This window comes from Gadus morhua, chromosome 4, assembly GCF_902167405.1.
Source record: "Gadus morhua chromosome 4, gadMor3.0, whole genome shotgun sequence".
Lineage (NCBI taxonomy): Eukaryota > Metazoa > Chordata > Actinopteri > Gadiformes > Gadidae > Gadus > Gadus morhua.
In genome coordinates, this window is record NC_044051.1 from 4,726,844 (window position 1) to 4,739,012 (window position 12,169).

Here is a 12,169-nt window from a genome sequence, read left to right on the forward strand (position 1 = left end):
TAACCCCTTCGTCCCGAAATGGCCCATATCCGGGCTGAGTCCCTCTCCCCCAATTGCAAAGATGTTTTAAGGCATTTAAACACATGAGAAAGCATGGCATCTCACATGAGGGGTATGACATGCGACATTCCCCTAGAAAGGTTAGTTTCCGTTTAGTCCATCATTATGGAGCCCAATTAATGGACAAATATAGAAGGGTAAAAAAAATAAGATACATGCGGTGTGAAAGAATAAAATGCAGGGTGAAAGGTTTTGGATGTAGCCTTGATGTGATGTGATGTACCTTCACTGCTGTTATCTCCGCATCGGAGGAGCTCTGAATGACGCAGATGATGAAGTCGGTGCCTTTGCGGTGGTCGATTTCTCTGATATCACAGTCGAGGTCTTCACCGCCCTGGACGCCCTGTACCTGAAGATCTACCGCAGCCATCTGGAGCTCCTCTGCCCTTTTCTGAACATCAGAACAAAGGCCCCCCGTTGGGGACTTAGGGTAGGTAAAGGTCTGGATTTCGAGTCAACCTTCTTCATTTGTTTAAAAAAATGTTTACTCGATTGCATCAGCCATACCAGTAGACACTCGTCTGCACGTGAATGAGTGAGTGAGCTAATGTACGTCGTGTACACACACAAGCCTTTACATCACACACACTGTGCACCCGGGCATGGGTTTCAAACGGTGCATGTCGTTACTGACCAGTATTATGGTGAGCAGCAGGTGGTCCGGGGCAGGTGTGGCATGGAAGGCGCTGAACTGGGGGTCTGGCAGGTAGCGGATGGCGGTGGGGCAGGCCAGCGTGTGATTGGCTACCCTCAGGGTCACAGAGCTGCTGAAGGGGACGCGGTCTGTCGCCAGGCTCTCGAACTTCAGAGACTGTTGAGAGGGCAGAGATCCGTCGGGCACAAGAATCATCCAGCCTGTGAGTGTGTGTGTGTTCAGATGGTTATCTTGATATAAGTTAACAATATTTAAAATACATTAAGTCCGTTTTCAGTGTGGGTGCGTGTGCATGTGCGTACAGCAAACCAAATCTGCATGTGAGCATGTATTTATGCCCGTGTGAATATGTCTTCCAAGGATTGTGTCCCTGCTCTTCCGTGTATGAGTACATGAACTAACTCACCCCACCGTCGTCTGTCTTCCAGAAGGTGACCTTCTGATTCGTGTGACTGTGGGTGACCTCCTCAACAAACTCCAGGTTGGATCCTGAGATATTCATCTTCCTCTTCCCACTGCACAAGACACAACATGTCGGACCAATCAGAGAAGTCTTTTACAGGGTTTAGCCCCTCCTCCCCAATTTCAGACACCATAGGGCATTTAAACACATTAGGAAGTAGTCATGTGACACACCACTAGAAAGATTAGATTCTCAACTTTTTACTAACCCTGCACATAAATTGCGATCCTTTTCACGCAGCGAACAGCACCACAGTACACTTCTGAACCACAGTGAAGAAGATATAGAGACAAACACTGTGGTCTTCAATGTGTGTGTTTGTGTATGTGTTGTACCCCAACCTGGCCCAGGTGCTGTCCGGCGCGATGGAGGCGCAGACCGGCGCCGACAGGTAGGTGAGCGACGCGTTGCCGTGGCAACCGCCGTCGCGCAGGAGGAGGCAGACCTCGACCCGGCCCTTGTCTCCGGCGGGGATGTGGAAGGTCAGGCTGGCCCCCGTATTGAGCCTCACCGAAGCCCTACGCACAGAGAGGGGCGTCAGGGTCGCTATCCTCCCTATTATTAATAATAGCTGCCATTATTACTCCAGTCCTTATGGTTCTCACAGCATCCAATCAGCTGAAAGTAGTATAATCATAGTGCCGTCATCCTTACTTAAGGCGACAGCCAGCTCGTCGGGAGCTGGCTGTCGCCTTAAGGGTTCAGTATTTTGCTGTGGGAGACCTCGACACTCTAGCTACGAGGAGCCGGGAACTGGCAAAGTTCCGGTTACAACAAGGCAACCCGCTCTATCTCCTGAGCGAAGCTGAGCGAAAATAACCATATCTGAGGCGCCAGACAGTGTAGTGGCTTATTCACGCCCAAACCGGTACTGGGTTTGATCTGCCAGGTCTGCAACATACCTGTAGGCATGCTAACCCCCCACCTGCTCCTTAACGACATGGACCTGAATCCACTGTAATTCGCTCCGGGAGAAAGCGTCTCAAAGTGCTAAACGACCAACACCGTAAACAGCCTCATCTTAGCCTCCAACTGTCGAGGCGTGGTGTGTTTCTTCACCCACTCTTTCGCACTGCAGTCCAGGTCTCCTTGAAGCCGAACTCCGATCACGTGACCCAGGTTCCGTCCCGTCAGGACTGCGTTGTTTTTACCGTAGAAGGACAGCTCACTCGGTGTAATGCTGAATATCTCTGGCTGATGAGAAAGCATGTATGTTACTGCAAAATGTTTGGCTGAATTATGGTGCCACATGCCTTGCCAGGCCGTCTTAGAATGGCGCTTCTTCAAAAGTGGGGTGTTGTGGGGGACCTACCAATGAGTTCACTCCGGTCTGAAGAGCGAAGCAGACGTTCATCTGTGAAGAAGAACCAGAAGGTCAGCCTCAACATGAACACATGAGATGTATTACGACATGAAGAACCGAAGAAGGATAGAGGGGGAAAGAGAGTGTAATGTATAAGATGGGGAGGTGGATGGATGACGGATTGATGGACGGAGCGTTACATTCAGAGCTCCGCTGCGTGTCCACGTACAGGCCCCGTTGCTCCACCCACACCCGGCAGCGAGGCACTGGCTACACCTGAACCAGGAACAGACACAGGTTCACCCCACCGGGTCACAAAGCGCTCACATCCTCCCCTGAGGCCCCGGTTCCCACAGACTGTGGAGTACATTGTGAAGGCTGGATGGTGTGTAGGGCGTCTGAGTACAGGAGACCTACAGTAGGGGAGTGGGAGCTCCGGTGATCCCAGAGCAGTTGAGGAGGTTCAGTTCTTCAGTCACATCCACTTCCCCCAGGCTCACGGTGACGCTCACACGCAGGCCTGCTGTTGTAGAACAACAACAATATCATTGCCAAACTTTGTTATTATAATTTGTTAATCAAATGTTATAACTCAGTCAACATCATTTTTGAGCCCTATAACATGCTCCATCTAGTATATTAGTATTGTATAATAAAAAGAAAAGGTTAACACTGTCACTTTTTATTGATCGTCATGAGAAAAAGCAAAAGGGGTAACACTGCCGAATTTTATCGGCCGTCATGGAACAAAACATAAGGGGTAACACTGTCCCTTATTATCGGTCAGCATGAGAAAAAGCAAAAGGGGAACACTGTCGTTTTTTATGGTTGTCATGAAAAAACAAATGAGGGTTTAAATTAAAACACTTTCGTTTTTTATTGTTCGTCCTTAAAAACACATAACATATAACACTGTCGCTTTTTAGCGGTCAGCATGAGAGAAAGCATAAGGGGTAACACTGTCGTTTTTTATCCGCCAAACTTTGTTATTATAATTTGTTAATCAAATGTTATAACTCATTGTCAACATCATTGTTGAGCCCTATAACATGCTCCATCTAGTATATTAGTATTGTATAATATATAGTAGGCTATTTCACATTTAATTAGATTTGACCAGAGTTAATAATTTGTTTAATTGGGAGCTAACATCCAACACTCTCACTTTCAAATCTCACCTGAAAACGTATCTATTCAGACAAGCCTACTCCCTTTAAGTCATTTGCATTCTTGGGACTAGAATGACCCAACTCCTTTCTCTTGTATACTGTTTTATTATTATGTTGTTGTTGATGTTGGTGTTGTTGTTGTTGTTGTTTTATTTCAGTTTTTTTGCTTGCTCTTATGACTGTTCGATTGAGTTAGATTGAGTTTCAAGAAAGGCGCCCATAAATAAAATGCATTATTATCATTATTATTAATAAGTCTGGAACCTCTTTGTTCATTTTAGATTACATAAACGGTTGTGATTGGTCAGTCTATCTCATACCGGACAGAAATCCTCCTGTAGGGGAAACAGACCTTATCTGCAAAGCAAATGAAAATAATCGGTCGTCATTGAACAAAACATAAGTGGTAACATTGTCGTTTTTTATCAGCTGTCTTGAGAAAAACATTGTTTTTAATGCTCGTCATGAAAAACAAATAAGGGTTTAAATTAAAAAACTCTAGTTTTTTTAGTGGTTGTCCTTAAAAAAAACATAAGGGGTAACACTGTCGTTTTTTATCGGCTGTCATGGAACAAAACATAATGGGTTACACTGTCGTTTTTTATCAGCTGTCTTGAGAAAAACATCAGGGGTAACCCTATCGTTTATAATGCTCGTCATGAAAAAACAAATAAGGGTTTAAATTAAAAAACTCTAGTTTTTTTAGTGGTCGTCCTTAAAAAAACATAAGGGGTAACACTGTCGTTTTTCATTGATCGTCATGAGAAAAAGCATAAGGGGTAACACTGTCGTTTTTTATCGGCCGTCATGGAACAAAACATAATGGGTTACACTGTCGTTTTTTATCAGCTGTCTTGAGAAAAACATCAGGGGTAACCCTATCGTTTTTAATGCTCGTCATGAAAAAACAAATAAGGGTTTAAATTAAAAAACTCTAGTTTTTTTAGTGGTCGTCCTTAATAAAACATAAGGGGTAAAGCAAACACTGCTGTTTTTTATCGGCCGTCATGGAACAAAACACAAGGGGTAACACTGTTGCTTTTTATCGGTCAGCATGAGTAAAAGCAAAAGGGGTAACACTGTCGTTTTTATGGTCGTCATGAAAAAACAAATAAGGGTTTAAATTAAAACACTTTAGTTTTTTATTGATCGTCCTTAAAAACACATAAGGGGTAACACTGTCGCTTTTTATCGGTCAGCATGAGAAAAAGCATAAGGGGTAACACAGTCGCTTTTTATCGGTCAGCATGAGAAAAAGCACAAGGGGTAACTCTGTTGTTTTTTTATCGGCCAACATGGAACAAAACATAATGTCATAATGTCGTTTTTTATCGGCCGTCATTAAAAAAAGCGGAAGGGGTCACGCTGTCGTTTTTTATCCGCCGTCCTGAAAAAAACATAAATGGTTACACTGTCGTTTTTTATCGGTCGTCATGGAACAAAACATAATGGGTAACACTGTCGTTTTTTTTCGGCGTCCTGAAAAAAAACAAGGGGTAACACTGTCGTTTTTTATTGATCGTCATGAGAAAAAGCAAAAGGGGTAACACTGTCGTTTTTTATCGGCTGTCATGGAACAAAACATAATGGGTAACACTGTTGTTTTTTATAGGTCGTCATGAAAAAGAAACATAAAGGGGAACACTGTCGCTTATTATTGGTCGTCGTGAAAAAAGAAAAGGTTGACACTGTCGTTTTTTATCGGTCAGCATGAGAAAAAGCAAAAGGGGTAACACTGTCTTTTTTTATCGGCCGTCATGGAACAAAACATAAGGGGTAACACTGTCGTTTTTATGGTCGTCATTTAAAGTAGGCCCCTCAAAGTCACACAGCACATTTTCCGAAGTTGGTGATAAAGTAACATAAAAATAAAGTCATGCATCACAACCCTAATTCGATGGGACGCATAATTTATGTTGTACCTGTGTTTTTCATACTGTGGGAGGGTAGATTACTGACCAATCACAGGAGGCAGCAGGCAGGTGCATTCTGGGTATCGATGCCCTAGTCCTCCTAGTACTCCAACGCTTGAGTCGAATCGGCAGGAGAAGTTAGCAGGAGCTCCACCTCTCTTCAGGTGGGTGAAGACCGCCAGCCTGATCTGGGAACGATGGAACGAGGAGGAGAAGGCTTTCGTGTGAAGATCCAACTCAAAGTTAACTGAAGAGCAGACTCAAGCAAAGATCTACAACGCGTGAATGTTGGGCAACAGATCTGGAGGATAAGTCGGAAGTATTTTTTACAAACACGTAAATATAACTGGCATCAAGCAATCCCCAATGCAACAAATCGGCCGCCAAATCTGTGTATTCTAACAGGAAGTGTTTTGGCAATTCTTCTATGTATGTCTTCACATATTTACAAATCATGCCACTGTTTGGTCACATGCAGCAAACAGAATTGGTGACTAAGTCTGAAATGAACGGCCTTTAAAAATTCAAAAAGTGCCTGCCTCTATGGCAATTTAACATAGGGGTTCCTATACTTATGCACCCAGTATTTTAATGAAGAACATTATTTATTTACGATACATTATTCAAAATTGGCATTAAAAAAAAAGGCATTAAGATCAATTTCCAAAAGATGATTTTGTATTCCTCTTTTTAGTCAACTTTAGCAAGGGTGCATACATTTATTCTTACCACTGTATGAGCATAAATATGATACTGCATGTAAAAGAGGAAATGGAGGTTGAAAAGTAATGGGGGTTGAAGTATCATTACCATTCTGTTGCATATGTAACTAACAGGACAACAAATAAGTATTATGCAACAAAGCCTGTACAATATATGTAAGCTTGAGTAACAAACAAAAATGCACTTGCTATATGTTAAATAGGGGTTCTTGTTGAGAAATGATATGGTTTTGAATTAAAAAAAACTTGCAATAATTGCAGGGAACATTTTTTAAGTTTGTAATATTAAATTATATTATTATTTTGTGCAGGCATCTTTTTGTTTTTCATAACTGTATGTTTTCAGTGTTTCTTTTTGTAAACGTACTTCCATAAATACACTATGCAAATTATGTCACACACAAATGCTTTCTTATCTCCCTTGTTGCTTGAGCTTGATTTTCTGAAAATATTTTTTGTGATGTTCAACGCTGATAGACCCAGATTATATATTCATGAAAACAGAGTGATCCAAGTCTCTTCAGTATGCCAGTACAGTACAGTGTCTGTGTGTGTGATGTGTGTGTGTGTGTGTGTGTGTGTGTGAGAAGAAATTGAGCTGCAGTTCCGAGGCAGAGACACTGGCTATTCACAGTATGTTAAAGAATTCTAGTGAAGTAACCCTAGTAAGTAACCTAAGTAACTATCTGCCACATTGTAGAACCCCGGGTTCTACCTCTAATCTAGACTGGGTAGCCCCGCCAATTCTGCCGGTACCATGTCAGGGTTACGCACACATTTTCTGTCATGGTCTATGGACCCCCTGAAGTAGCCTTGGCCACCCCCTGTATAAAACTCTAGTTCCGCCACTGGTGTCACATGAACCCCACCTGGGTTAGGGGTTCAATTCCCTGCCAAGAATGTGGGCACTCGCGGTATTGTAACATGCCTCAGATAAAAGCCTATCTATCTATATATATACACAGTATATAAGAAAAAATATTTAGATTAAAAAAGATATATATAGGCTAAATATATGTGAAAGAAAACAAATATATGCATTAAAAAAAAGCTATAAATATATATTCAAAGATCCTATATATTTGAAAAAAAAAAAGGTATTTTTTTATGTTATATCTGATCTTTAGAGCACGCCTACCTTTCCTTCTGCGTCTTCCTGGAAGCTGTGGGAGAGCATCCGCCGCTGTCTGAGGTCATCTGGGACGGACAGCCACAGAGAAGATGGACACTCGTCCTCAAAGCTGCATCTGTGGTGGAAAACGAGGCAGATAGAGGACTCCATATCCCATGATGCATCATTAACTGTGGTTTTAACTGGGTTGACCAGCAAGGTCAAATCAGCCATGGTGCGTTTCAAAGGAGGCAGAAATGGCATTCTGTAAATGGGAGGACAGGCGGGGGTGAAGTGGTGGGTTAAAAGATTAGAAAGATATAACTTTTAGGTAGGTGTGAAAAACTGTTGGAAGTCGTTTCGCCTCGGAGGTTTTTCATCCGGATTATATCTTAGTCTCTCAGGAGAGGATAAAAAGCATCACGGCTCTGTTTCTCTCTTCTCATTCATTTTATCGAATGATTTGCGTGATTAGGGGCGGCATGTCACTCAGGAGGTGGAGCGGGTTGGCTGGTAACCTGAAGGTCGCTAGTTCGATCCCTGGCTCCTCCTAGCTGAGTTTCGAGGTGTCCCTGAGCAAGACACCTCACCCTTACTGCTCCGGGCGGGCTGGCTGTCTCCTTACATGGTTGTCACCGCCGTCGGTGTGTGAATGCGTGAATGAATGGGTGAATGCCGTTTTTTTTTTACATCCATCTTATTCTCCGTCTGATTAAAACACGTTTTTAAAAAACAAGCCCAAATGGGAGTGACCTCTAAACTGGGAGGGACCTCTAAACTGAGCGGGACCCCTCAGTCGGTGACCTCAGCCTGACCTGGCCGCAGTCACTGGCGGAGAACTATGAACCAGACATTGGGTTTGGGAAACTACCTGTTGATACCGTTGGTTAATAAGGCCTATTTAAGGGATGTCCTTAGAATAGATGGATGCTTCGATGAATCGGGCATGGCGTGGTTTCCCGATTTAGACATCATCAGAAGTCGTGTTCTCAGAATGAAAAGAAGAAGTGTTTAACCGACGACTGGTGCCCACTGCCAAGTGAAGCAACGACTGGTCACTAGTGGTCGACTAGTGGTGAGTATCCCTAGTCAACGACTACCAGTCACCATCCCTAGTCGTGCACATCACTAGTCATCGACTGGTAGTGAACATCACTAGTCATCGACTGGTAGTGAACATCACTAGTCATCAACTAGTAGTGAACATCGCTAGTCATCGACTAGTAGTGAACATCCCTAGCCATCGACTAGTAGTGAACATCCCTCGACTAGTAGTGAACATCGCTAGTCAGCGACTAGTAGTGTGAACATCCCTAGCCATCGACTAGTAGTGAACATCCCTAGCCATCGACTAGTAGTGAACATCCCTAGCCATCGACTAGTTTCTTCTAGTCGATGATTTGATCGTTGATTTCTTTGATCGCGGTCCGATCTTTCTGTGGTGTGTTTTTCACAGAAACCGACACACATAAGACCGAAGCCTCACTTCCTTGCGCGACAGCAGCGCTTGCGTCACTTTCCCTTTAACAAGAGAAGTAAGTGTGCAATGAGGATGTCATCAATGTTACCCAAAGAGTTGATGTGTGTGTGTGTGTGTGTGTGTGATGATGTGTAGTGTGTTAGTGTGTCGATGGTAGTGTGTAATAGCATGCAGTGTGTAGTGTGTTAGTGTATAGATCAGAGTATGTAATGGGTGTGTATTGTGTTAGTGTGTAGATGTGAGTGTGTAGTATGTCAGTGTGTAGATGAGAATGTCAGCGTGTAGATGAGAGTGTGTAATGTGTGTAGTGTCAGTGTGTAGCTGAGAGTGTGTGATGTGTGTAGTGTCTCAGTGTGTATCAGCTGACCGTGTCAGAGCTCCACACCAGCCGCAGTACGGGTCGCGGGCGTTCCAGCAGGACTCCAGACTGCTGTGTTGGACACACTGAGACACTGGAACACGCATCAACTGGGGGAACACACACACACACACACACACACACACACACACACACACACACACACACACACACACACATAAATGTACAAGTACACACACGCAAATATGTACAAATAAGCACATACACACACACACAGACACACGTACACACACATACACGTACACACGTGTACATTTACACGTAAGCGCACACACACACACACACACACACACACACACACACACACACACACTGCTTATCCCTAGTGATTCAAATTCCCTGGAAGTTGCTTCGGACGGAATAGTCTTCTAAAAAGTGAAGTAAGTGATACGTTTCTACATTAAATAAAGAAAAGTTACAGATAATCTCCAATATCCACAAGCCTACCTTGTCCCTAACCGCCACAAAGACGTGCTTGCGGCCCACGGGGTCCAGGTGCATCTTGGGAAAGACGCGGCGGTCGTCGGGGGCCTTCCAGATGACGCTGAGACACTGGGCCTGGAGCTTGGCGTCCACCGTCAGCTGAGTCAGACAGACAACCACACCGGGGTGAGCTGATGGTTACACTGAGAGCACAGAGGACCTTACACCTAGAGCACAGTTAGAGTAAGAGTACACTGAGAGGACCTTACACCTAGAGCACAGTTAGAGTAAGAGTACACTCAGAGGACTTTACACCTAGAGCACAGTTAGAGTAAGAGTACACTCAGAGGACCTTACACCTAGAGCACAGTTAGAGTAAGAGTACACTGAGAGGACCTTACACCTAGAGCACAGTTAGAGTAAGAGTACACTTAGAGGACCTTACACCTAGAGCACAGTTAGAGTAAGAGTACACATCGAGGACCTTACACTTAGAGTACCTTACACCTAGAGTACACTCAGGGTACCTTACACTTAGATTACCTTACACTTAAAGAACCTTGCCATTATAGTACCTTACTTAGAGTACCTTACATTTAGAGTAGATTCATAGTAGCTATAATATCTATGCAATATTCATTTTTGGTTGTGTATGCTAAAATGCAATGAACATTTATTTTCAAAATTGACGACGAAACAAGTGGCCAGAAATTATGCCTGCAGCTTAATGCATTTCCTTTCCCGACTGCACATTTCAAGGGTTACCAGGCAAGATGTACCACTCACAAGACCATTGGCTAACTCAATCTCTCATGACCTTTGAGCCTGAGCCATCCTGTAAATGTAATCACAGGCGCTTTTGCTGCACTCATTTCCTTTTGTGCTGTGATCACATGACACATGTCGTTTTTGATGAGACAAGCATGCCTACTCGGCTTGTCAGTGTTCTACTTAAAGTGTTGGGGCTCCCTCCAACTGTTCCAACAGAGGAAGTGATGTAGCATGACGTAGCACTCAGGGCCTACGGACCTTCAGCAGTTGACCGTCTCCAGTGCCGATGAAGACGATCAGCCAGTTGTTCAGCTTGACCGCGAGCACCGACGTCATGAAACGATGCCTCAGCAGCACGCACCTTGGCCTCAGCGTGATGGGCACGTCACCCTTTAGACATGCACGCCCACACGCACACACGTGTCCAAACACACACGTACCCAAACACACACACACACACCGAACGCATAGACCGAATCACACACACACACACACACACTTATTATACCTTTAATTGCAATTCCATGTGATCAACTTTGTTTTAGACCTTCATGTAAATCAATTTAGATTTGTAGTCTATGGCAAGTTCACCTTCCAAGGTTCTTGTTTGAAGCCGAAGTCTGGGTCCGTGTAGGTCACTGCCTCAGTTGGCGGACTGACGTCATATACGGCGAGCTCCGTGATAGTGACGTCATGGTCGGTAAATATCCCTGCCCAGAGGACCGGTTGGTCCCCGGGAATCACCGAGGAAGAAACGAGTCTCTGGCGCGCTTTGCCACCTTCACAGCAGACGAGTGTCGCACCTCGCAGGGACCTTAACGTTTCGGTTTTGCTTGTTTTGCTCGCAAACCAAAGTAGACGAACTTTAGGGGCGTCGTAATTTAAGTTTGAAAAAATAAAAATCGTTGATTTGATTTGAAAGCCATCCACAAACTGGACACCATGAGCATGCGCAACGATTTCGGGGCTATCCCTATCGTCTATGACCGAGAGCAGTTTTCCAACCTGACCATCATGCGTGTTATGAAGACGAATTCGCGATTTTTTTGGATAGTCCCCAAACCTTGTCTCGTTCATTCCTTCAGCAGCAGCTAAAATGTAAGACTTTCCATTCACGTCAACCACAAAACCCACGGAGATGCCTTTTGGCACAAAAGGACTCAATTCAAAATCCTCCCCGCTTATTATCTGAGTTATGTCCGTCAAGTTCAGCGTCTCACAATAGCCGGAGTTCAGCGCACCACAGGTGAACAACAGGTTGCGCTCCACAAGTGGCGCCAAGGTATTGACGCTAAAAGTGGACGTGCCCCCTTCCGAAGCCCTGTTAAACCGAATCGAGGACGCCATGTATTCTCCTCTCTGTGTCAGACTGTGAAGCAGCCCCAGGCTGTGGTTGAGCTGGTACAGGTAGTCGCCGGTGACGACGTACACCCAGCGTGCGGCGACGGTGAAGTCACGGATATCTCCACCACGGGAGGGGAACACGTCAACCTCCTGCAGACCGCGGGCCCCCCGGAGCCCACCGAGGGCGACGAAGAGCAGCAGCCACGCGAACTCCATGGTGCGGAACAGCAGAGTCCTGAGAGAGCGACCTACTGCCTGCTCCTCACGCGAGGAGACGCTAGGGTACTGCCGCCGTGCGTAAAGGCGCACGAAAACTCGTAAGAGGAAAGTTCCGGTTTACGCAAAAAGGGAAGTGGGCAGAACATGGCAGTTTGTT

At 44.7% G+C, this 12,169-nt stretch overlaps 1 protein-coding gene across 4 annotated transcripts in view; it reads right to left on the reverse strand.

Moving 5' to 3' along the window:
* Positions 1–12,106, reverse strand: part of LOC115542665 (plexin-C1) — a 156,695-nt gene extending 144,589 nt beyond the window's left edge. For 3 of the 4 annotated variants that reach the window (XM_030355006.1, XM_030355009.1, XM_030355008.1), the window contains exons 1-14: positions 11,041–12,105; positions 10,708–10,839; positions 9,703–9,837; positions 9,244–9,344; positions 7,424–7,532; positions 5,610–5,751; positions 2,899–3,004; positions 2,682–2,757; positions 2,491–2,532; positions 2,242–2,372; positions 1,520–1,696; positions 1,122–1,230; positions 695–871; positions 284–451 (exon numbers count right to left, since the gene is read on the reverse strand). In XM_030355006.1, coding sequence (XP_030210866.1) covers positions 284–451; positions 695–871; positions 1,122–1,230; positions 1,520–1,696; positions 2,242–2,372; positions 2,491–2,532; positions 2,682–2,757; positions 2,899–3,004; positions 5,610–5,751; positions 7,424–7,532; positions 9,244–9,344; positions 9,703–9,837; positions 10,708–10,839; positions 11,041–12,009 — 2,574 coding nt within the window. In that variant the 5' untranslated portion in view covers positions 12,010–12,105. Of the gene's footprint in view, positions 1–283; positions 452–694; positions 872–1,121; positions 1,231–1,519; positions 1,697–2,241; positions 2,373–2,490; positions 2,533–2,681; positions 2,758–2,898; positions 3,005–5,609; positions 5,752–7,423; positions 7,533–9,243; positions 9,345–9,702; positions 9,838–10,707; positions 10,840–11,040 lie in introns of all 4 variants that reach the window. The other variant, XM_030355007.1, reaches the window with a different exon arrangement.
* Positions 12,107–12,169: the final 63 nt, after the last annotated feature.